The sequence below is a fragment of the Plecotus auritus genome (assembly GCF_963455305.1).
Source record: "Plecotus auritus genome assembly, chromosome: 9".
In the NCBI taxonomy this organism is placed as follows: Eukaryota; Metazoa; Chordata; class Mammalia; order Chiroptera; family Vespertilionidae; genus Plecotus; species Plecotus auritus.
In genome coordinates, this window is record NC_137783.1 from 129,039,951 (window position 1) to 129,065,396 (window position 25,446).

The following is a 25,446-nucleotide window of genomic DNA, read 5'->3' on the forward strand; positions in this document are numbered from 1 at the left end:
TAGGCATTGGGAAGGATCTAAATCATAGCCACTGCTTTTAAGAAATTGATCACGAAGGCTTTATGGGAGACAAGAAATAGGGGAGGGTGCTCTGTGAAAGTGTTTCTGGCATAGTATATGAAAGGCAATAGTTTTGTTGGGCGTAAACGGCTTTGACAGGTAGAGAAAACAAACTGTGCTGCTTCACTGATGTATGAAGGCACTGAAAGGCTAATCTCCATGTGTGCCAGCTTGTCCCAGTCTCAGCCTCAGTAACTAATGTCTCTCTTCACCTCTCTTGGCCTAAAGGCCATATCTCATGTCTTGAGATTGATGTTTCTGTGACATTGTCTTATTAGGGTCTGTATCCACGCCCCAAAGTACCCTTCAGTACCATGAGATTTCCCAACAGTTGGATGTCTCTCTTCATTTTGGCACCTGAGGATCTCTCTGTCGTTTGTACTCAGCTTTATATTATTATTTTTTAACTTATTAGTATGTAAAAATATTTTCAGAAGTGGGTCCTGGGGATTCAATGCAAGGTAGAGATAGATGGTCTATGTAAATTCAGTCTGCCTGGTGATATAAGCCGAAAATAAACCAGCCTGAAAACTTTGAACTTCCTTTTCTTCACAGTAAAATCATAATTCATAGTGCCATTTTCACAGATGTTCGAAAGCATAAAATTATTTTTTGCATGTGAAAGTTGAAAGTGCTTGGAGGATTGTGATATCCTATGCTAATATCAGAAAGTATTAATATTATTTACAGTCAAAGAAAATTAACTTCTACTTCTGAACAAGGCCCAAAGGAAATAAAGATCTTATTGGAAACAAATTCATTTTTCCCAATATGTGAGGAAATTGAGTCGCTAATACAGGCTAATCTGAGAAAAACAGAGGTTTACATTGCCAGGGGAAGGATTTTTAATAAAGGTTTCTGGTCCTACTAGAAAGAAGGCAGGTTTCTAAGAGCATTTTCTACTTCAGAGTGCCCCAGAGTGTATTTTATTCAACAAATATATTCAGCAAACTACCATCAATGAAATCATGCCAGTTCAAGGGAAAAAAAAAGAAGATATGTCTCTGAATTTCAGTTCTCAAAATATATCATAAAACACACATTCCCTCCTAAAAACAGGCTGAGTATGCATAAAACAGGGTATCATGTGGTTCTGGTTATCACGTAAATTTGTGATCTCTCTCTCTTTTTTTTGGTAGGAGTCACAACTGAAAGCACTGAAACAGACAGTACAACTCTGCCTGTCATCTGTTTTTCGTGATCAACCACCGCCTTTGAGTCTAATCAGGTCAGATCCAACTCAGATGTCAATTCCACCCAGGCCCATTGATGTCAAGATTCTAGATGCAAAGACAAAAAGCAAGGTACACTTTATTTGTGCTTTGGAAAGTAAAACCAATGAACTTGTATGCATATATGCATAAATCGTGGGCACAGACAATGGGTTAGTGAGTGCCTGGGGGGTGAGGGGAAGCTGGAAGAGATTAACTGAAGAAAAGGGAGGACCTATGTAATACTTTCAACAATAAAGATTTTAAGGAAGCTTTCCCTTTATGCCCTTTGGAGAATTTTAAAAAATAATAATAATACAAAGTAAAATCAAGTAATGTACTATGTGGTCATCAGTGTGGATCTAAGTAAAACATCAAAATGATGTAAATGGATGATAGTAACCCAATTTGTAACTCTGTATAGTCACATGGTGAAGGCTCTTTACTAGAGAGCCAGTTGACTCTTAGGCAGGAAGATCTAATTGTAAAATAATAATAATTATCATTATTTATAACAATTATTTTTCTAAATTAACATTCCAAAATAATTATTAAGTTACAGTTAGTTAAAAGAAAGTGTCTTGTATTATATTCCAATATACACCAGAAGTTTAATATGGGAAATATTTTTTTCCTATTGTATAACTATCATTCTTTCAAAAGTGGATACATTTTTTTAAAATATATTTTTATTGATTTTTTACAGAGAGGAAGGGAGAGGGATGGAGAATTAGAAACATCAATCAGCTGCCTCCTGCATACCCACTATTGGGGATTTGCCCGCAACCAAAGTACATGCCCTTGACCGGAATCGAACCCGGGACCCTTTAGTCGGAGGCCTACGCTCTATCCTCTGAGCCAAACCGGTCAGGGCCATTTTATTTATTTATTTATTTTATTAAGACAGTTCTCAACACTGCCTGCACATTAGACTCACTTGGGATACTTGTTAAAAAAAAAAAAAAAATCCTGACACTTGGGACTGAACCCAGACCTATTAAATCAAATTCTTTGTGGTTGGGCTGCAATCATTAGTGTTTTTAAAAGCTTCCCAGGAGGTTTTTGAGACCTACTGACAAGCAAATGTTCCTCCAAGTACCCACCACACTACATCACATGGGGGCATGGGCTTTTGGTTTCAATTGTCAGAACCTGCAATTTGCAGGCTGTGCATTTAAATAAATCCTGACAATCTGAAGTAGTGGAGAAAGGGTTTCCTTTCAGACAGTATATATTTACTTGAAAGTGCTGGCTCTCTTATCATTTGCCTTAGGCTCTCTCACTGTTAAAAAGAATGTTACAGATACCAGTGATGGGGGAAATGAGACATTTTGGGAGGGCTAGCAATCTGAATCTGTGCCAGTAACCTAATGCACATTCTTGTTAGCCAATAGTCTAGTCACTGCCCCTTCTTTAATTATCTGGTCTTGCAAGACCCATTTACCTAAGTACCACTCCCATTTTAGGGAGGCCATAAACCATGAACAATACACAACCCCCAGAAGGGGTTATCAGTGCTGGCGCCAGGCCAGGCTTTTTAGGTGTGGTCTCATGGCCCCCATCCCAACACACAGGGCTTTTTGCAAAGTCTGAGAAAGGTCCGGAAGTCCCATCCCATATTTGGGGGACAAAGAGATCAAAGGGTATAAAGGGAAAGCTTCCTCCATATTGGTTTGCTCAGAATTTGGAGAGAAATAGTCTCCCCTGAGTCAATGTACCGGTACATGTGAAACATCTGAAAATAAATGGGTTTTTCCTGTGTCTCCCAGTACTCCTGTGTGTTCTTCAGTCGCCAGGTAAATTCTGTATCACCAGAACCACCTATGCAGTTACATAATTGTGCAAACATCTGGAGCCTATTTTTTGCTGCTTATTTCTGTGATTTTCTATCTTTGGAATAAAGGGGATATGGACAATTTGTAGATTAGGGAAATACTACATTCAGGATCTAGACTAAAAAAAAAAAGTGAAACAAAATAATTCTACTATAAAACAGCATGAGCTCTGGCTGGTGTGGCTCAGGTGTTTGAGCGCAGTCTCATGCACCAAGAGGTCACCAGATCCACTCCCAGCGCTTGGGTGTGGGCTTGATCCCCTGTAGGGGGCATGCAGGAGGCAGCAGCTGATATTTCTCTCCAGCCCTCTCCCTTCCTTTATCTCTCTAAAATCAATAAAAAAACATATTTTAAAAAATACAGCATGAGACTAGAGATAATTTTAAAAGTATAAGACATTAAGTGCATGACTGTGACTCCAAAATTCCCATTTACTAGTAGGATGTTGTGTGTTATAGGATATAAAAGCTACTTACCCATCTATGGAATCTTAAGCTGACACCCAAGATAAAACCTTCCATATTCAATAACCCACCATTTTCTAGGGGTACCAAAATAAACAACCAACACATACTTTTACCTCTTTAAAAAAAAAAATCATTCACTTAAAATTGGAATCAGGTGTGATTCTCTTCTTAAAAGTATTTCTAGAACTATGAAAGTAACTTGTATTTACAAAATATTTGATAAAACAGTTCCTCTGGATTGTAGAGAGGAGACAAAGATCATGGATAAGACATGGTATATGATATTAATCAGACTCGGCTTCTTTCTGGCCTACTACATTAGAGGCTGGACTCACTTCGTTTTTGGTTTCTCCATTTCCTTCAGGTAAATCTTCTTCAATATCTTGGTTAGCCAGTTGGCCTCTTTTTTTGCCAATGAGATTCAATAAATTAAAAATAAATTTAAAAGAAAGCTAGTAAGTTTATATATTTTCAAGCAAATCTAAATTTGCAAATGATAAAATGCACTATGAGATTAACACTACCTAGAACCTTTCATTTTGCCACTGCTTATTCTCTGTGGCTAAATTCACCATGGCACATGAATCCATTTGGGAAGCATTCCTGACAGAGCTGAGTCATGTATTGGAGAACACTCCCCACCATCTGTGCTTCCTTGCTATCAAAGAATATGGGTAGCAAACAGAGAGGTTCCCTGGGTGCTTATGTAAAGACACAAGAGCAGCATTTCTGAACTTGTTCCTATAAAGTTGACCATTTGTAAAACCCACATGCACCTTATACTCATAGATTAGGAATTCAATTTGCTAATATTATGATTAGGATCCTTCCGTGAATGCCAGTCTGCTTTGCTAAGCACTTAAGAAATCCTGATTGACATTTTTCTATATCTCTTACTTAAGAAAAGATAATATCCTCCTATTCCCCATCTCTCCATGAGTCCCTGGCCTGAATATGATAGCTTCATCTGACGGAAGTAAACTCCTTCTTTCCAACCTCCCCATGCAATTGCCCAACCATGCCTAAACTTGCCACACCCGTCAGACATTGTATACATTATCCTTCCTTCTTCCCCCATGTAGAGCCCATTCTTTAGAACAGGGAAGGCTGAAACATCGGTCCTCACTTCCACCTCATACCTCCTGATGCTGCTGCTAAAGCCCCGGCAATGACCCAGTAAGGTCCCAGATTGCATTATCCCACTACTGAGACAGCCAGAAGCATAACCTTGGTCTCCTTAAGCTTGTTCTTGAGCCACATTAAAAGTGGACCTCCTCTAGCTTCTTTATATTCTTAATATTTTATTAGCACAAAATAGATTAAATGTTTTAATTTTCAACTTTAAAATGTTGAGAAAATACATTTAATAAGACTATGCCTGATTTCCTAGTTTGTTTATTTTCTTTTCAATTTTAGGTACTTGTTAATGCTTTGATATTAAACTAATATTTTAAACATGTATAGGTAGTGTGACTTCTTTGTCATATTTATATGCTCATACACATACTATAACCATTTATAACACTAACTACTCTAAAATTATATTAGTTCTTTTTATTAGGAAACTGATGCTTATTTGTCATAGACAGTTTTAGAAACTAATGCAAATAGCAATGATATCAATACTAATTGACATTTATTGAGTTGTACTACACTCATATGAAATTAAATGCTCCTCACAAAACTCTAGAAGGGAGAAATATTATTAGCCTCAGGTTTTTTTTTTTTTTTAAAAGAATATTTATTTTGGAATAATTTTAAAATAGAAAAAGCTATCATTACAAACTTTGTAGCTTGATATTGGGATTCTTCTCCCTACTTTGTAGCATTTTTCTCATAATTACTCTACTGCTGCCCTCTAAACCAAAAGGCCAACAACTGACCTTTCTTCCTAAATATATTTTCTGGCAGTGTTTCCATCACCTTGAATGCTCTCTCTCCTCACTCTTGCCTTAATCATCCAGAGGCCCATTTTAAAGATTACCCTTTCCATCATGCCTTTTCTCATTACCACAAATGGATTTGACATTTGGCCTTTCAAAATATTTACAATTCTGCTTGTGCCCTTTTAATTAATCTACTTTATCTTATAACTATTTATGTGAATAACAATCAGATTATGTAAGTTCTATGAAGACAAAAATCACATCTTCCTCAACTTTATATTTATCAAGGGCATGTAACACAGAGAACTGGCTTATTTGAAGACATTTTGTTTCCCTGGTTAGTTATTTTCTTTTTCCTAGGGAAGGTTCAGGGGGGGAGATCAGAAGATAGAGGTATTAAACAAGAAAGAATAGGAGAGAAAGAGGGAGTAAGACAGGATGCCTTCTGTATCTCATACAACTAAATTAAACTTCTTTAAGTAAAAGGAAAGAGGAATTTTAGTTGCTTTATTTATTTATTACTAGAGGCCCGGCACCCGAAATTTGTGAGTGGGTACAGTCCCTAGGCCTGGCTTACCATCAGGACCATCTTGCCCAGCTGCCCGCAGCCAGTCCCACCCCCCCACCCCCCCACCCCCGCACCCCCGCACCCCCGCCGCCACCCACCCCAGGTTCCCCCTTCGCCATCCGGTGATTGGTGCCTGCCGGCCAGGGGAAGGGACCCAGAGGTCGGCTGTTCCCGCCTGCTAGCTGGCCCCGCCCCTGCTGCGGGTGGCCATCAGGCGATCAGAGCCTACTGGCCAGGGAAAGGGACCAAGAAGTAGTCACTGAGCCTCATAGTGACTGGTCCAGCGGTCGTTCTGGTCATTCTGCCGTTATGGTCAATTTGCAAATTGCCCTTTTATTATACAGGATTATACATAATGCCCAGCATTTGGGTTAATTAATATAGGACCTGTTTTCCATTGTCTCTCTAATATACTAGCTTCATTAATTTTTTTTTTACATTTAATATTCTACTAGTTTTATTAAGTATCTTTGGTGTTTATTTTTAGAAAATTGTTATTTTTGTAAGAATGCCCCCCAGCTAAGGAATATAACTGCCTGTGGAAAAACAGGCCAGTGCTGTCTAGAGTGTAGCACAGAGAAAACTTTAATGCATTTCAGTACTCTGACCAGACCACATCCTAGTCTTTGTCTTCCTAGGTCCCTAATGGTTAGAATCCTCTTTTCCAGATCCCCTGTGATCCACTGAGTTCAAAGATTCAGATCCAAGCAAGTTAGCACTCACTGAGGTTTTGTCTATCTTCCAATAGCACCCTCATAGATTAATGGGGAAAGTAGTATATTCACATCAGCTCTAACCAAGAAACACTCATTTGAGTAGATAATCTTACACAAGCCAATAGGAATATTTATATATATTAGTTAAGTTATGGTATAACCCTTCTCTGGCCAGAAGCTGGAAAATGGTCTTTTCATTTTATCTTACTTTGTGATTTAGTGTTCTTAAAAAGATGAATTTTAGAATAAAATTTTGGATATCCAGAGATATAAAACAGCAATTAATTAGTGAGTAAAGCATAGGAGTCAATATAGTCCTCTATGCAAATTACAGTGGGATATTACAAAACATTTTCTTTCTTCCTGAGAAAATAAAGTGTATACTTACTATTTCTGAGATATACTGGAAGTTAAAGTGAAAAGAAAGTACACTATTTATTTATTTATTTATTTATTTATTTATTTATTTATGAGCTAGGATTATTAAAATAATCCCATTGGACATCACTAATACAAAATAGTAGAAATTATTTTATTTCATTTTTAAGTTAAGAGGTTTTAAAGTCCAAATTTTAAAGTCTCTAATTATATAAAAATTCCCATGTTATTATTTTTCTTTGAGTGTGCTATTGCCATTGTATTGTATTTTACCATGTCATATGAATCTATTTGTTGAACCTATTTCTCTCTGTGTCTCTTTTCATGTTCTCTCTTTATTTCTGAAGCCTGAACAAAGCACTCCTGGAAGCAGTGAGAACTCTCAAGTTGTTACAACAAAGGAAGAAAAGCTGAATGCCCCTGAGTGCAATTCTGAAAATGTAAGATTAACTTAAAATAGTTTTAATAGTATTCAACATGAAAACAGGATCATAAGCATTTTAACAATCCTAGTTCATACCATCATGACATGTCTATTTATATATACTATCTACTATCTAAACATTGTACTTTAACATTTTAAAAAGCAGATGTTCTTTGGATGTGAATCAGGAAGTATAACCAGACTCTTAGGAGTATCTGACCTTGAGTTGTCTGATATAAGGAGGATAAGCACACACTCAGCAGGCTGCTTTTTCCACGACCACATGACATAAGCCTCTTGAAATAATAAAAACAAAAAGAAACAAGTAAACAAAATCCCAAAGGATGTGATTTTATAGTATTTTCCATATAAAGCAAATAAAGCTAGAAGTACAAGGAGGCTGCATTAGAGGAAGAGAGATTCTTAGCATTCACATGATAAAAAGAAACATGGAACTTGTATTCTGTGGATTTTTTTAAATTATAAAAAGTGTAATGAAATTTTAATTCTGGTACTTTGGCACAATTATAGATTTATTGTGTCTGGATTTGAGAAACAGAAAATGACAACAATTGTATTGAGTAGGTTCAAAGTTAGGCTTCAATCTAGGTAACAAAATGCAAAGTATCTATTAAAACTATTTATGATTGAAAAGAAATCAGGCTATAGCAAATGAAAATAGTCAAAATAGAAGCATAGGTTCACCAAGTCAATCTGTTTTTCTTCTGTTGGTTGCCAATAACTTAGAAATATGAATGTTTCAACAATTTTCCTTCCTATCCTATATAATCCTATATAATAAAGAGGTAATATGCAAATTGAGCGTCACTCCAACACACAAGATAGCCTCCCCCATGTGATCAAAGATGGCCACCACAAGATGGCTGGCAGAGAAGGGCAGTTGTGAGCTATCAGGCCAGCAGGGGAAGGCAGTTGGGAGGGCCCAGGCCTGCAAGGGAGGGCAGTTGGGGGCAATCAGGCTTGCAGGGGAGGGCAGTTGGGGGCAATCAGGCCTGCAGGAGAGAGCAGTTAGGGGTGAATGGGCTGGCAGAGGAGGGCGGTTAGGGGCAATCAGGCCGGCAGGGGAGGGCAGTTAGGGGCAATCGGGCCAGCAGGGGAGCAGTTAGGTGTTGATCAGGCTGGCAGGGGAGTGGTTAGGGGTGATCAGGCTGGCAGGCAGAAGCAGTAAGGGGCAATCAGGCAGGCAGGCAAGTGGTTAGGAGCCAGCAGTCCTGGATTGTGAGAGGGATTGGGTCTAAACAGGCAGTCAGACATCCCTCGAGGGGTCCCATATTGGAGAGGGTGCAGGCTGGGCTGAGGGACATACACACACACCCCGTCCATGAATATTGTGCACTGGGCTTCTGGTTTTTATATATTTAAACTTGTAGGATTGCCATACATTTTAGAAGACAATAAGGTTAATGAACAACAGAAATAAAATGCACTATAATTTTCTTTCAAGGAAGGAATAAGACAAGAAAATTTGGGATAGGAAGGACAGATAGGTCTCTGAAAGTGTGAGCAAATATGCAAAGAAAAAAAAAAGAATAAGATGGCTAGAAAATTGGGTGCAGAAAGTGGTGGGATATGTGCCTTAAAGAGATAATTTGGGACTTAAGTGTGAGGAACCCTGGATTTCTAAACTAAGGAGTTTGATGTGAATTAGGTATACAGTTAATGTTTGTATTCAATTAAGTGATAAGATCATTGGTTAATATTAAGGGTATTTTTTTTTATTTCTTGATATATTTTCTAAAACTATCAAAAATATTTTGCAATATGTACACATCAAATCATTACAGTTTACATCTAAAACTAACACAATTTACATGTCAATTATATCTCAATTAACAAATACATATTCTTGAGAGTTTTTGTCTGCACTCTTATAGGTAATGCCCAGGATTGATCCCTAAAGGTCTCCTGCTCTGAGCCTTTGTGTTAGGAGGAATTCAGTTACCTTATCCTGCCTCTGTACTGATGAATGTGTGCCTTGAGCAAATCATTATTGTAATGTGGTGGCCAAAGCACCTTTAAGAACAAAGAATGGGACTTCATTACAATTACCAAGCATGTTCCCATTGGAGGCAATCTTGAAAAGTTCTGTGTTTATTTTTATTTATTTATTCACTTTTAAAAATATATTTTTATTGATTTTAGAGAGGAAGGGAGATGGAGGGAGAGATAGAAATGTCAATGATGAGAGAGAACCATTGATTGGCTGCTTCCTGCATATCCCACACTGGGGTCAAACCCACAACCTGGGCATGTGCTCTGACCGGGAATTAAACCGTAACCCCCTGGTTCATAGGTGTAAGCTCAATCATTGAGCCATGCCACTGGGCAGTTCTGTGTGTTTAAATACTAAGGTTTCCAATAGCTATATTCTGGTCTACTTTTCCTATCAAGGGTAAGGTCTGCTCAGAATGAAACATTGTATTTTGTTTGTTCCACTCTCCTTCTACTTTTGTTCTCCTTCTTTATCACTGGTAATTCCTGTCCTAGAAATAAGTCCCATAAGCCACTATTACCTTGATGTGGGTCCCAGTGTGGGTTCCTTCAAAGAACTGCCTCCACCTGCACTAACACAAAGGATCTTATCTAAATTTTAATCTTTGGAGTCTCTACTTCCAAGAAGTTACACTTTCTAATGCACAGAGTGTTCAGTATTCATAGGCTGTAGATTCAAATACATTTCAAGGACAAGAGAGTAATATAAGTGAGTAAAGTAATCCAGGTATAAGCAGTAGGAATTAGTGAGACTGGTGTGAACATCAATTTTCAAATTCTAGACCTGTAGTTCCTAACCCTGTCCTTACAATAATGCATCACCCAGAGAGCTCTGATACAATACTGATGCCTGGGACCAACATCAGAAAAATTCACATCTTGGTAGGTGGGATCTAGACATTAGTTGTATTTCTTTTTTAATTTATTCAGATTATTGTAATGTGCAGGTCTGTTTCATTAACATTTTATTTTTACATGTAAATGATCATAAAAATCATTTGGAAAACGTTTAAAAATTAAGGTTCTTAGAAATTTCTCAGGGAATTGTAAATGAATAGGAGGACTAAGTGTAACTTTTATTATTTTTATTATTTTAAACAGAAATCTGGCAACCCTATTCTTAATTCCAGTGACTCTCAGGAATGTGGTCTGTGAGCCAAGATTTTAAAAGCATTTGTTTAGATAAGACATAAACCCTTTAGTATCTTATCTATATAAAAGCCTAAGTGACCATTACGACCAGTTGACGAACGATCGGCTGACTGGTTGCTATGATATGCACACAGGAGCTGCCCCCGGTAGTCAGTCCACTCCCACAGCCAACCTCCCATTGCCAGGCAACCTCCCGTGGTCCCTCCCCCCGGATGGCCAGCCCTGATGGGCCCCAATCAGGACTGGGCGAGATGGCCCAGATCGGCCCTGATCGCCAGCCAGGCAGAGGGACCCCACCCAGGCATGAATTCATGCTCGGGGCCTCTAGTTTAATAATGACTTTTCTGCTACTGCTATTCTGCTTTGTTTCTCTTCCATTTTGAGAAACTTTGAGGTTGATTTCTTATAGGTTTATTATGATGATTATGTATAACTAGAGGCCTGGGGCATGGATTCGGCCTGATCCCTGCAGGCCAGGCCTGCATGAATCCATGCACTGGGCCTTTAGTATGCATATAAGTAAGATCTTTGGAATCTCTTCCTACCCTCCCCTGACCCCCCTCCCCTCTGAAATTCATCAGTCTCTTCCATGTTTCCATGCCTGTGCGTTGAGCATCTGACCCCTGGTGGTCAGTGTGCATCAAAGCTACTGGTCGAATGGTTGAACAGTCGAACAGTCTCTTAGGCTTTTACATATATAGATTATATATGTAATATATACTTGTATTTATAAATTATAGATACAATATATAATTACATATATTTATATATTATGTATAACATAATTATACATAATTATAATATAATAGATATTAAATATACAGTATTGAATTATATGCTTGTTAATGTCCTGGTTTGTTCATTCTAAGAAAGCTGCTCTGCAATTTTCATGTTCAAGGTCTCAATATCTTCTATGGTCAAGGTCCCAAACAGGAATAGAGACCATAGATATTCTTAGGTATCTTTGTTGGTTCATTTTACTTCCTGCCTAATGCAAGCCAGACAAGAACCCTTAGGAAAATGATCTCTAGATGCCTTATTCCCCCTCCCCCCTTTTGGGGGGCACTGAGAGAAATCTCCAAAGGCTTAACCACATATTGGACTATCGGTTTGGGGCATGTTTAAATTACTTTGAAAGCAGTTTTGCTTAAATGATAATATTGGAGTCACATGGAGAAAGCCAAGGATGTATCTGCTTTATCCCACTTTCCTGCAATTTGTAAATATGCCTCATATTGTTTAATAGCATATCAAGAATTAAAGACATTGAGCATTTTAATTTTCATATAGAGATTAAGACTCACTACTCAATGTAAATGAGATTCTCACTGCTATAGGCAGCAAACAATTTTTCACAATGTTTAAAGAAAATAATGGCTTATGTTTAGCACTGTGAACACTTGATCAGTTTCTTGCCCTTACACCTGCTTGCAAGTCCCTGACCAAAATGAGTTTATTCAACAGGGAAAAAAAAAAGAATATATATAGTCTAGGGCAGTGGTCGCAAACTCAGTGAACAGAGTCAAATATCAACAGTACAATGATTGAAATTTCTTTTGAGAGCCAAATTTTTTTAAAAAATATATTTTATTGATTCCTTACAGAGAGGAAGGGAGAGGGACAGAGAGCTAGAAACATCGATGAGAGAGAAACATCGATCAGCTGCCTCCTACCCACTCCCTACTGGGGATGTGCCTGCAACCAAGGTACATGCCCTTGACCAGAATCGAACCTGGGACCCTTCAGTCCGCAGGCTGATGCTCTATCCACTGAGCCAAACCTGTTAGTGCAAGATCCAAATTTTTTAAACTTAAACTTCTAATGCCTCTTCTTCAAAATAGACTCTCCCAGGCTGTGGTATTTTGTGGAAGAGCCACACTCAAGGGGCCAAAGAGCTGCATGTGGCTCGTGAGCTGCAGTTTGCTGACCACGGGCCTAGGGCAACGCGAGAAGAAAATGTACAGAAAATAAATCCTAGAGCTGGAAGGAGAAATTATGCCAGTTTGTCATATTAAAACATTTTGTCAGATTTAAGAAACCCTAGTTTGCTTATTATATCCAATATTCATTTTATGACATTTGATGGCCCTAATGAGTTGTTGGCAGAAGCTTGGTTAGCAAAATTTTCTAGGCAATTCATGCCCTGATGTAATTGGATTGAGACCACCACCTACCATTGTCATTCTGGGCTATACTCCATCAGACTGGCTTTATACAAGACATTTTTCATTGTGCTACTGTGGTAATTTTTAAGAAGTAGGCATTCTTCCAGATAATGTAGGGATGGTAGATAGTTCACTAAGGTTCTTAAAACAATCCTATATAATAAAAGAGTAATATGCAAATTAACCATCACTCCACTACACGTACAAGCCACGCCCACAAGCCACACCAACCAGCCAATCAGGAGTGAATATGCAAATAAACCCAACCAAGATGGCTACGGCCACAGAGAGCAGGAGGGAGGCTTGGGTTTCCTCGTCGATGGAGGAAGCCAAACTTTCCGCCTGCCCTTGCTAGCCTAGGCCTCCACTCAAGGCTACAAAGTTTCAATGATAGAAGATACATAAAACCAAACAGAAATGGCAACAGCCACGGAGCTGGAAAGAGTAGGAGACTAGGGTTGTCCCCGGTGATGGAGGAAGCCAAGCTTTCCGCACACCCTGGCCGGCCCAGGCCTCGCTTAAGGCTACAAAGTTTCAATTATAGAAGGTACATAAATCCCAATAGAAATGGCTGCCACCACAGAGCAAGCAGAAGGCTTGGCTCGCTCCAGGCTACAAAGTTTCAATTGTAGAAGATAAATAAACCCCAGATACCAGGGCCTCCGCTTGGGTCGCTGGGGGGTGTGGCCAGCCTGCAAACCACCACAGGATCCTCATCCAGGCCGCCCCATGCCCCAAGGGAACCCCCACCCTGATCCGGGACACCCTTCAGGGAAAACCAGCTGGCCCCAACCCATGCACCAGGCCTCTATCCTATCTAATAAAAGAGTAATATGCAGATTGACCATCACTCCAACACACAAGATGGCTGCCCCCATGTGGTCAAAGATGCTGCCCCCATGTGGACACAAGATGGCCACCACAAGATGGCCAGCAGGGGAGGGCAGTTGGGAGGGACCAGGCCTGCAAGGGAGGGCAGTTGTGGGTGATCAGGCCAGCAGGGGAGGGAAGTTAGGGGTGACCAAGCCGGCAGAAGAGGGAAGTTGGGGACGACCAGGCCTGCAGGGAAAGGCAGTTGGGAGGGACCCAGGCCTGCAGGGGAGGGCAGTTGGGGGGGACCAGGCCTGCAGGGGAGGACAGTTAGGGGTGACCAGGCCTGCAGGGGAGGACAGTTGGGGGGTACCAGGCCAGCAGGGGAGAGCAGTTAGGGGTGACCAGGCCTGCAGGGAGGGCAGTTAGGGGCAAACAGGCTGGCAGGGGAGCAGTTAGGCATCAATCAGGCTGGCAAGGGAGTGGTTAGGGGTGATCAGGCTGACAGGCAGAATTGGTTAGGGGCAATCAGGAAGGCAGGCAGGTGAGCAGTTGGGAGCCAGCAGTCCTGGATTGTGAGAGGGATGTCTGACTGGCCGGTTAGGCCCGATCCCACCGGGCAGTCGGACATCCCTCGAGGGGTCCCAGATTGGAGAGGGTGCAGGCTGAGCTGAGGGACACCCTCCCCCGTGCACATATTTCATGCACCGTGCCTCTAGTTGAAAAATAAACAAAATGCAAAGGCAGCCATTCTCCTTTTGTAGGATTTCCAATGATTGTTAATTGAGTTATAGTGATTTTTGTTATATTAACATGTTTTAAAAAATAGATATTTGTATTGATTTCAGAGAGGAAGGAGGAGGGAGAGATAGAAACACACCTCCTACGGGGGGTCCAGCCAGCCACCTGGGCATGTGCTTCCACCGGGAATCAAACCATGGTCCGTAGGTCGATGCTCAACCACTGAGCCGCAGGCCGGTTACACTAACACGTTTTAAGTAGACTTCTGGGTGTCCTTTGGGGAGTCAATGTTCGAGAAAGATCATAAGACAAGGGAAAGTGAAACAGAGGTTTATTACTCACAGACCCTGGAGGAGGCCCAGGCATATCTTCCTGGGCACACGGTGTGATGAGGCTCAGGGCCAACAGGGGTCAAGCAGCAGGACCTGGGGCATATGCCTTTATTACCTTTTGGTCCAATGAGGGTGAGTAGAAAGCTTTGGGGTTCTGGTCATGCCAGATTGGACAATTCAACCCAAAAGAGCAAAAGCCTATTAACTCCATGGGAGATTTATTTAAGGAGCTCACAATGGGAAGGATCTGGGAGGCAGGAGATACCTTATCCACAAGGATGCAGGGGAAGTCATATCAGGAACTTAACTCTTTCTTGTGACTCTGCAGGCTGTTACTTAAGGCATAAATTCCAGGGAGGGGCTAGTGTCAGTTCCAGGAGCCCGATAAGGCCCCTCAGCAACACCAAATAGATGTAGAGGCAACAATATTATGGGGTAGTTTAGCTAAATTTTCATCAGTGCCCTTATGAAAAGGTCATTCTAAATATGCAACTTTATTTTTATAATTTCTAAAAATCAGGATACCCACCACTGAAGGCAAAGATATGCACATATCATAATGAAAAATCTTCTAAAGCATCTGAATCCCTAATTAAATCAGATGGACTGATCTGAGTCTGCCTTGAGAAGAAAAAACAAACTGGAAGGATAAAGGATATCCTCCAAGGCTAAGGTTACTGAAGAAGGATGAGTAGTTGGTTAATGAGACTTTTTTTTTCTTGCCTCATTAAATCATAAACAGAAAAGGATGAGAAAGGAACCACAGACATGGGAGAAAAAAACAACAGCAACAAATCCTTCGGCAATGTCAAGATTCTCTAATGACTAGAGTGAACATGTTGACACCAGGGTTGTAAAATTAAAGTAACTAAATATCAGTGTTTATATGCAGATCCAAATATACATTGACCTAATAGAGGAATATTGACTAAAGGAAGGAAAACCTGATGATGGGAAAGGAAGGAAAGAAACTAAACTTAACTGAGCAATTAATATATGCAAGATACTCTATTAGGAGCCAATAACTCTTCCAACAGATACTTGCTAAAAAATGACACTAGCCCAGCTTTTTCAGGTATAGATTATTTTTCCTACCTTACAGATAAGAAATCATAACCTCAGTAACCTGAAGTAACTTTCCCAAGTAAATACAGCTAACAAGGGCTAAAGGAATTCTAACCTGAGATGGTCTAATTCTTGTTTTTAATATATTTTATTGACTTCACAGAGGAAGGGAGAGGGAGAGACAGAAACATAAATGATGAGAAACATTGATCAGCTGCCTCCTGTATGCCCCCTACTGGAGATCAAGCCCGCAACCCAAGCATATGCCCTGATGGGAATTGAACTGTAACCTCCTGGTTCATAGTTCGACCCTCAACCACTGAGCCACACCAGCTGGGTATGGGCGAATACTTTATTCCATTCACCTAGTTGAGATACCTACATTGCCTCATTCACTTTGTGTCAAAATTTAGGTCATAGGCATTATTATTTCCATTTTACAAATAAAAGAAAGTGAGTTTAAGTTGGCATTCTCTAAAGCCATTCAGCAAGTGCTGCCTTATGACTACGTTTTGAATAGCCAGTGATGTTTAAAACTGACATTAAAAAAGAGTCAAGTACAAAATATTAACCAATGTCATTCCAATACATTCAATAAAAAACCCACAAGGGTGTGTTAACCTAGATGCATAAGAACAATTGGACAGGTCTTGCTTAAGACAAATGTAAACTCTTTACCAAAGAAGTTACAGGCCCTAGACATGACTACCCACCATGACCTGCCCAGTTAGGAACTTATGATCAGATCACCCTGTGAGGTTACTTTTGGTCACTGTAATTGTCAGATTTATTACAGAGTGCATTTTTTTATCCATCCACCTGCCCCCTTTCAACTCCTCCTCCTTTAAGTGTGAAAATTGCATGACTATTGATTCTGTAGTATGCTTATATTTGTGTGTGTGTGTACAATTCTATAATATATCATTTATTATATTGTGAGCTCACCACACTAAATCAACTCTCCTTCCATCACTATCCGCCCTTACACTCTGCTACCTCCTTCAACCACCCCCCTTTCCCTCTGGTAAGCATACTTTATATTTGTAATATCAGTGTGAACTCATATAACTGTTAGCTTTTAATCATTAATGGTAATAATAATAGAAGAAGGGGGAGAATGTTTACTATTTGTTAATATTTATGGTAAATATTTTTATATGTTTTTAAATTTTATTCTCAAAATAACCCTATGAAGTAGCCCTATTTTACAGTGCAATAACCTGATACTCAGAAATAACTAACTGATCAAGTTATTTGATCAAAGATCACTACTGAATAAACATCAGAACTAAAACTTAAAGCAAAGTCAGTTTTACTCCAGAGCACTTTTCATCATTTGGCAAAACTACATTTATACCACAATGTTGGCAATTATTCTTGCCTTCCTTAACTGCAGTTCTCTGGAAGTTTTGGCAATCTGGGTGATATTGCAACAAGATTGAGAAAACTCCATGATGAAACCTCTCATTTATGTTATCACCAAGTAAATGTTTGCTTCATCAATGACTATAAAGGTGATGTGTCTATTAGAGCATGATACCTCACATTGTAACTGTTGCTATTTATCTGTTGCTTCTCTGAGAAACACTAAGAATTTTATGAACCATATTTTGTGAAGTTCCTACAATGCCTACGAGGCACAGAAAACATAAATTTAAAGGTACTATTCATTATAACATCAAAGTATCAGAAAAGATTTGAACTGTCTTCCAGCCACACAATATTTTCTTTAATGTTGACATTTTCAGGCTGTCATTGTTCAGATGATCAAAGGCTTCTCTCCAATAGCTCTGCTTGCATTAATGAAAGCACACACTCCACTGAAAATCCTTTTGTATTTTTCTCATGACAATGGCCTGAGCTGAAGCTCCACAAGCAAAAAAATGTTTTTTCGGTCAAATAGATTTGGGAAATGGTTATATCATACCACCTTCTAAGGGATTTATAAGGCATTTGTGCATTATAAAGAAGTGGATTTCAGTTTTCACTGTACATCTGAGTTGCTGGTGTATTGCTTAAAAATGGAAGTCCCATAGTTAGGATGGAGTTATTACCCAAGGGTATTATTTTTTTAAACATTGTAAATTATTAAAAATTTAAATGTTAGAAATTATAATTTTTCCAGGATAATTTTAGATTCTAGGTATAATTTAAACCCATGCAACATAAAAAGAAATTTTTTCTTAGGTAGTATAGACAATTTGCCTGTGAATTTGCCTAAAGTTCTTAGGAATAAGGTAGTGAAGGTTTTGACTACTGATTTCTCTTATTATAGTTACAATATACTTTTCCACTATATTGTAGGCTTATTTATTTATTTATTTATTTATTTATTTATTTATTTATTTAATCTTCACCCGAGGATATTTTTCCATTGATCATCAGAGAGAATGGAAGAGAGAGGGAAAGACAGAAAGAAATATCAAGCCCTAACTGGTTTGGCTCAGTGGATAGAGCATTGGCCTGCGGACTCAAGGGTCCAAGGTTCGATTCTGGTCAAGGGCATGTACCTTGGTTGTGGGCACATACCCAGTAGGGAGTGTGCAGGAGGCAGCTGATCGATGTTTCTCTCTCATCGATGTTTCTGACTCTCTATCCCTCTCCCTTTCTCTCTGTGAAAAAATCAATAAAATATATTTTTTAAAAAAAGAAATATCAATGTGAGAGAAACATATCAATTAGTTACCTCATGCAGGAGCCCCAACCAGGGCCCAGGTCAGGGAGGAGCCTGCAACCAAGGTTGACTGGAATCAAACCCAGGACCCTTCCATCCACAGGCTGATGCTCTACCCACTGAACCAAACCAGCGAGGGATACTGTAGGCTTATTTAGAAGAAGGGGCTGTGTGTAATCATTTTGGAGTCTCTATCAAATATACCTAAATTTAATTTTATGAAAAAATGTAGGCATTTATTAAAATGCTATAAATTGTAATATTTTCATAGCCAATGATTATTTTACTCATTTATTATTTATTCAGAGATTATACATTGGCCAATTGCTGTCTGGCAGAGACTTGCTGCCATCTAAGGCTGATAAACATCCCCTCTGTTTTGTCAGGGTTTATTTCCATACACATAGGCACAGAAAAGTAAAGTAATATGATGTTTATTCAAGTGAGAGCAATATAGTGTGAGAATAGGGAGCATATAAAATAACTTTTCTCTAAAGTCTAAACTGGGGTAGGTTAAATCGCCTATGCAACCTTTTTAGTTATCATATAATTGTAGAATTTACAGAATGTTAGAGTTCACCAGCTTAGGTAGCCTTCTGTTTAACCCCAAGGAAACAAACTGACTTGTTCAAGGTTAAAGCTAACCAGTGGCCATGGGTTATTGAACTCCCAGGATCTGTTTACACAAGAAAAAGATTTTGGAACATACTCTGCCCTCCACATCCCCCCCCCCAAAAAAAAAGCATATTCTTACACTAAATCGTTTTTAATGGTTACTTTAAAAATGTGTTCAAAATATAGAGGAAGAAAAAAAGAAGGAGAAGAGGATGAGAGAAAGCAAGGAAAAGAGGATGGAAGGGAAGCAGATAAAGAAGGAAAGAAAAACAAGAAGGAAGAGAGGAAAAGCGGGGAGACAGGGAGGGAGGGAAACTTCATCTTTTGATATTGGTTTAAATGAAAAGGATGCCCAATTAGAATACACTGCCAGCCATTCAGCTGCTTCAAAGCTATTGAGGCTAATAAGTAAGATTAGATTTCTTGCTTAATAAAATATTGGATATTATACTAAAGAAATATGATATTTTTAAGGTTTTAAAGATTTTATGCCAGACAGATTGATGAACATATTGTTTACATTGCTTCCTGGCTTGAAATATTGCTGTTCCTGCAGGCATACATACCATTGACATATTGCTATCTTAGAAGCTAGACACAAGCCAAATGTAGTTGTTTGTAATTCTTCATTTTATTTTATTTTATTTTTTACACAGAAAGAACTTTGCACTAGAAGTGAACTTTGTTGTGGTAACTGACTGCTATAAGCACACTGAGATCCCAAACCCCTGGTGAATGCTTAAAACTTCTCTTGGGATCCCGCTCATTTTGTGATGCTTTTGTTCTTAGCTTACCCTTTCAGCTTGCATCAAAGTGAAGGCAGTGTCTCAATGGGGAGAGTTCAAGAGCATTTTTCTAACCCCTTCCTTTACTTAATTTAATTCCATGACCTGTTTTCAATTGCAACTTTTACAGGAGGACAGGACATGTTTGATGAAACATAAAGAAAATCCCCCAAGCGATGGCAGTGCAAAACCAGAGCCTATCACACAGGTACTTTTTTGTTGGTTGGTTTTTATTATGCCAGAAAGCACTCTTTTTATTTTCTAATTACTATTATTTTATTTTAATTTTTTCCATAACCATTCATCCCCACTATGCCCTCTTCCACCTCCACACCCTCTCCCTGCAATCACCACCTTGTTGTCCATGTCCATGAGTTCTCTCTCCCTTTTTTTTCTTTTTTGCTCAATCCTTCCACTTCCACTTCCCCACTTCCGCACCAAAACTGTCTGCCTGCTCCCTATCTATAAGCCTGTCTCTATTTTGCTTGGTATTTCTGTTTGTTCATTAGATTCCACATATAAGTGAAATCATATGGTACTTGTCTTTCTCTCACTGTTTTTTTTCCAGAGCATAATGTTCTCCTTCTTTCAAAACTATTTTTTTTATTGATTTCAGAGAGAGGGAGAGAAAGAAAGAGGGAAGGAGAGAGGGAGGGAGAGAGGGAGGGAGAGAGAGAGAGAGAGAGAGAGAGAGAGAGAGAGAGAGAGAGAGAGAGAGAGAGAGAGAGAGAGAGAGAGCAATGAGAGAGAAACAGGGATTGGCTGTCTCCTGCATGCCCCCCGCCCCTTCCCCCGACCTAGGGATGGAGCCCAAATTCTGGGCATGTATCCTGACTAAGAATGGAACCAGTGACCTCATGGTGCATGGATTGATGCTCAACCAACTAAACCACACTCACTGGGCCATAATGTTCTCTTACATATATTTGCTTCAGTGAGTTTTCTCTTTTGCTTTTACTGAAGCAGGGATGTTGTATAGGCAAATCAAATATACTCCTTCACCTAGTGCTTCTGTACCTTTCCATGATCACTATGCCTGCCACTGAGCTTTTAGTTTTATTATCTGAGATCCTCAGAAGAACAAGGGTGAGGGTGGTGTCCCTCCCCTCACTCCCAACCAAGAAACAAAACAAAAATAAACTGAGAATAAAAAACATGCATCTATTTCTTAGGGGACAAATAAAAAGATTTGGGGATGAGAGGAGATAGATAAAGTACACTTAATCCCACAAAAACAGTAAAAAAACAGATACAACTCAGGAGCTTATTTCTGAACTTCTATCTCTACTGTTCAATATTTGACTAAAAATAACAATTCTTAGGTTTCATTTCACTTGACCCTTTTTTTTTTTCAAATTTGGGGTTAGATTTGAATGGTTTGGCCAAAGTTTTCTCAAAATATTTTAAAGTATTTTGCCATTTGTAGACAATATAGTATGAACTTTCATGAAGTAGCAATAGTAACATATTTCCATTTATTTTATTTTTGTTTGGCATTAGTTTTCTATCAGATATTAGTTGAGATATATTAATTTAAATTATTATTCCATTACACTTTAAATTTTGCCATATATATATATATATATATATATATATATATATATATATTTTACTCTCCTAATTATTTTTTTGTTCTGTTTGACAGAAATTGCAAATGCTTCCTTGTACTGAATGTGAAGTGGAAAAAACCCAGGAAAAAAACAATTCACCAGCTTTGAAGGGAGAGTGACTAAAGAAGAAAAAATACTGCAGATGTCAAGAAACTGTGTTTAAAACATTCATTTGCTATTGTCTTCATATCCTTTTTAGATCATAGGCTTGATGGAAATACTAAGTTTCTAAATCATGTAATTTTTTCACAATTTTATATACTTTATCAAGTATTCTTCAAATTGTCCAAAAGATTCCAGGCCAATTATGATCCTCACGCAATAACCTAATTAAAATGGATATCTTCAGTCATAAATAGTCATTGTCATCAGTAAATTGCCCAGTATAATTGGTCTCTTTTGAACTCAAATACAATATAAGTTAATTCTTATGATTCATTTGAGTATCTAATATCTAGTACTTTCTGTGAAATATGCTGGAGGATGATAAAATGTCTTGCATCGTCAGAATTCTTAGAATCCAAATTGTAATCATATCATAAAGAATTTTTTCCCCACTGGCTAATTGGATTCACATTCTTCAAGATCAGAATATGAATATTTGTTTGAGAGTGTTTATTGCTATTCTTAATATGTAGAATCATGGCTAATCAATATCAAGGCAACTCTGTCAGGGATTTAGTCAGTTAAGATAATTCATTAAGTGTATTTGGTATAATGTAGATAAAATATGTTTTATCTACAGTTAGTCCTAAATGAAGGACTGAATTTCTGACACAACTGATTAGATTTTTTTGGTATCCTATAGGCACATGCCTATGGTTGTCTGCTGGAATGACTCCAAGTTAGAATCAAGTTATTTGAAATGCTTGGCATAATTTTTTTTTAAATATTTTATTGATTTCTTACAGAGAGGAAAGGGAGGAGATAGATAGTTAGAAACATCGATGAGAGAGAAACATTGATCAGCTGCCTCCTGCACACCTCCCACTGGGGATGTGCCCGCAACCCAGGTACATGCCCTTAACCGGAATCGAACCGGGGACCCTTCAGTCCGCAGGCCGATGCTCTATCCACTGAGCCAAACCGGTCAGGGGCTTGGCATAATTTTTGATATGAAATTTGGGTATTGAAATGTGGGATGGGAAGGAGGTTCTAAAATACAAATATGCAAACAGATGATATACACTTAAAAATGGGGATTTGATGGAAGTAAAATAGCCATGTGGAGTCAATGAACCCAGATTTGTATATCTTGGAAACAAATATATTAAAACAAATAAATGGCTGTGATAATCTTTGAAGTTGGAGCTCCATATAGGACTATCACTAATCAAATAAATTCACTCACGAATAATTTGAACATAGTTAACAAGCATGAGAAATTTATAATTAAATAATTATCTGATTGATAGGGTGGATATAGCATCAAACTTACAAACTCAAATTAATGAATAAAATGATCATTGTAGTTGGTCTGAGCCAAATATATGTAGACCCATTTTCAGAAAGCATATACAAGTATGGGATTTATATAATGGATATGCCAAGCATTCATTGGGGCATTGAATCCTGACAGACTGTGTTAGAAATACTTAGATTTCATGAATTCTGTAATCAGTAGATGAAATTCAATTCTGGAACAAAATGGCCAACCTTTGATCATGATGGCATATTCAAAGAAATGTAGTGATTTGGAGAAATGGCAAACTATCATTAACAGTAAAAGTAACATTGTGGCTGTTGTATTTACAGAATAACTGTGTCATTTATCAGTATTTTTCAGATTATAGGCTAATTCTAAGAAAGAAAGAGGAGAATTAATTTTATAGATGACCCATAGAATTTACAGGTAGGTGACCATGATAGAGAGAAGATCAAAGTCCAAAGTTTCTGCTGACTTCTTGCTCTAAAAATTTTGATTATATGAGCAGGAATATGGCTAATTTCTTGAGTCCTGTTCCTTAAATTTTTTTCCACTGTACCCACAAACCCTAACCATCTTCAAAGTCTTATGAAAGGGAAGTAGATAAGTTAGTTTTAATTTAGGTCCACTTTCCTATCCCCATCCTGTGCCTCAACTTCACTCCTAGATTCTATGGATCCTATTAAAGTTAATTACCCATTTCACCTTAGCACAGTATGTTATGAGGCATCTTTGGAACTAATAAAAAGAAAATCAGGCTGATATTTTCTGAAACTTTTATAGCATATATGATGAAAAATAAGAATTTGGCATAATATTAATCCAATTTGAACAGCTTATTTGTAAATTATTTTTTCTATGCTATAAATTCCTATCCTAGTATTGATAATAAAAATCAAGTTGCTTCTCTTAATTATTGTTATGATCAAGAGGGCTTTGAATGAATACAATGTATATACTTTTTCTTTAATGATAGCATTATGTGTCCTGCAGACTTTACCGTGGTGTATTCATTGCATTATTTGTTTCAAAACAAAAGGAATTTGTAGCAGAAAAGCTTTATACATATTTTTAAGAAATATTCTGAGAGTTCCTTTGATAGTTACTAGTAAGTACAGAATACCTTTATTAGTATGCTCTATGAATGTAATGAATGCATTTTATTTCTCTCAATCCTTTAATTACTTTAAAATAGCATCAGAGAGGTTTAAAATGCTTTACTTACACTTACACGTGTAGCTTTTGTCTATAAGAGAGGGGCCATTTCTTATTATGTCTTTTAATTAACAGCTCTATAAATAGATGATTGTTTTTGAGGAGTTAACATTAGCCTAACTATCTTCATGTGGAAGAAAACATTAACCTGAATGTTGAATATATATAGTATGAATTCTATTATGTACCTGTAATGGTAAGCAGTGAAAGATTTCTTATGTTTTGCGGAATATGAATTGATTTCTATTGAGAAACATACTTAGTGATGGACCAACTTAATATAGGGGTTACCAGAACTACAACAACTTATTAAAGTACTAATCTGCTATATATTCATTCTAAGTTATGAATTTGTTTTAGATTTTGTGTTTCCTCTTATATCCAACTATGTGAATTGGAGTAGTGCCTCAAGTGTATCAGACCTAAATGAATGCTGACTGTGTCTATCCAATGCCAACATTTTCAGATGAAAAGTGAAAGATTCAGTAATGCATCTGGATGTGACTTCCTGTGTGATCCTAAATCTCTGTGGGCTGAATATATTAGATGGCTAACTATTGATTTTCATTCCTTAATCATCTATTTAGCATTTCAGTACTATTTCAGACATAATTCTGTTTCATAAAATATACTGGATTACAAGTCTAAGACAGTTCTATGTGAAAGAGACTTTGGCTGTTTTAGCTGACAATGTGGATAGATGGATTAAAACAATATCTGTGAACTTTTAATAGTGGAATCTTTTATTTTTATAGCTCGGTACTGTAATTAGCACTAATTGCAGCAGAGGCTGAAAGATTATCAACTCAGAGTAGGGTGAGCTGGCCAGACCTAGAGAGTGATGAAAACATATGCCTGTCTATTTAGGGAACATTTTCTGTCATGTGTAAAGTCTTAAACTTCCCCAAATTATTTGTTCATCTGGATTATGTGCCATAGTCTTAATGTCCGAGTGATGAAGAATAAAAGGTACTGAAAGATGGCCTATTTTTCCTCAATAAAGATTTATTACCAAAACTATAATGTATATTATTCTACATAAACTAATTGAAAAAAACAACAACAAATATTAACATTAAAAATAGTACTTGCCAAAACCGGTTTGGCTCAGTGGATAGAGCGTCGGCCTGCGGACTCAAGGGTCCCAGGTTCGATTCCGGTCAAGGGCATGTACCTTGGTTGCGGGCACGTCCCCAGTGGGGGGCGTGCAAGAGGCAGCTGATCGATGTTTCTCTCTCATCGATGTTTCTAACTCTCTATCCCTCCTCTCCCTTCCGCTCTGTAAAAAATCAATAAAA

General features: G+C 38.1%; 1 protein-coding gene across 3 annotated transcripts in view; it reads left to right on the top strand.

Annotated features, from left to right (window-relative positions):
• LUZP2 (leucine zipper protein 2) overlaps positions 1-25,130 on the top strand; it is a 328,528-nt gene extending 303,398 nt beyond the window's left edge. For all 3 annotated transcript variants that reach the window (XM_080640495.1, XM_080640497.1, XM_080640496.1), the window contains 4 exons: positions 1,200-1,364; positions 7,469-7,561; positions 20,028-20,105; positions 21,543-25,130. In XM_080640495.1, coding sequence (XP_080496621.1) covers positions 1,200-1,364; positions 7,469-7,561; positions 20,028-20,105; positions 21,543-21,626 — 420 coding nt within the window. In that variant the 3' untranslated portion in view covers positions 21,627-25,130. The remainder of the gene's footprint in view (positions 1-1,199; positions 1,365-7,468; positions 7,562-20,027; positions 20,106-21,542) is intronic.
• Positions 25,131-25,446: the final 316 nt, after the last annotated feature.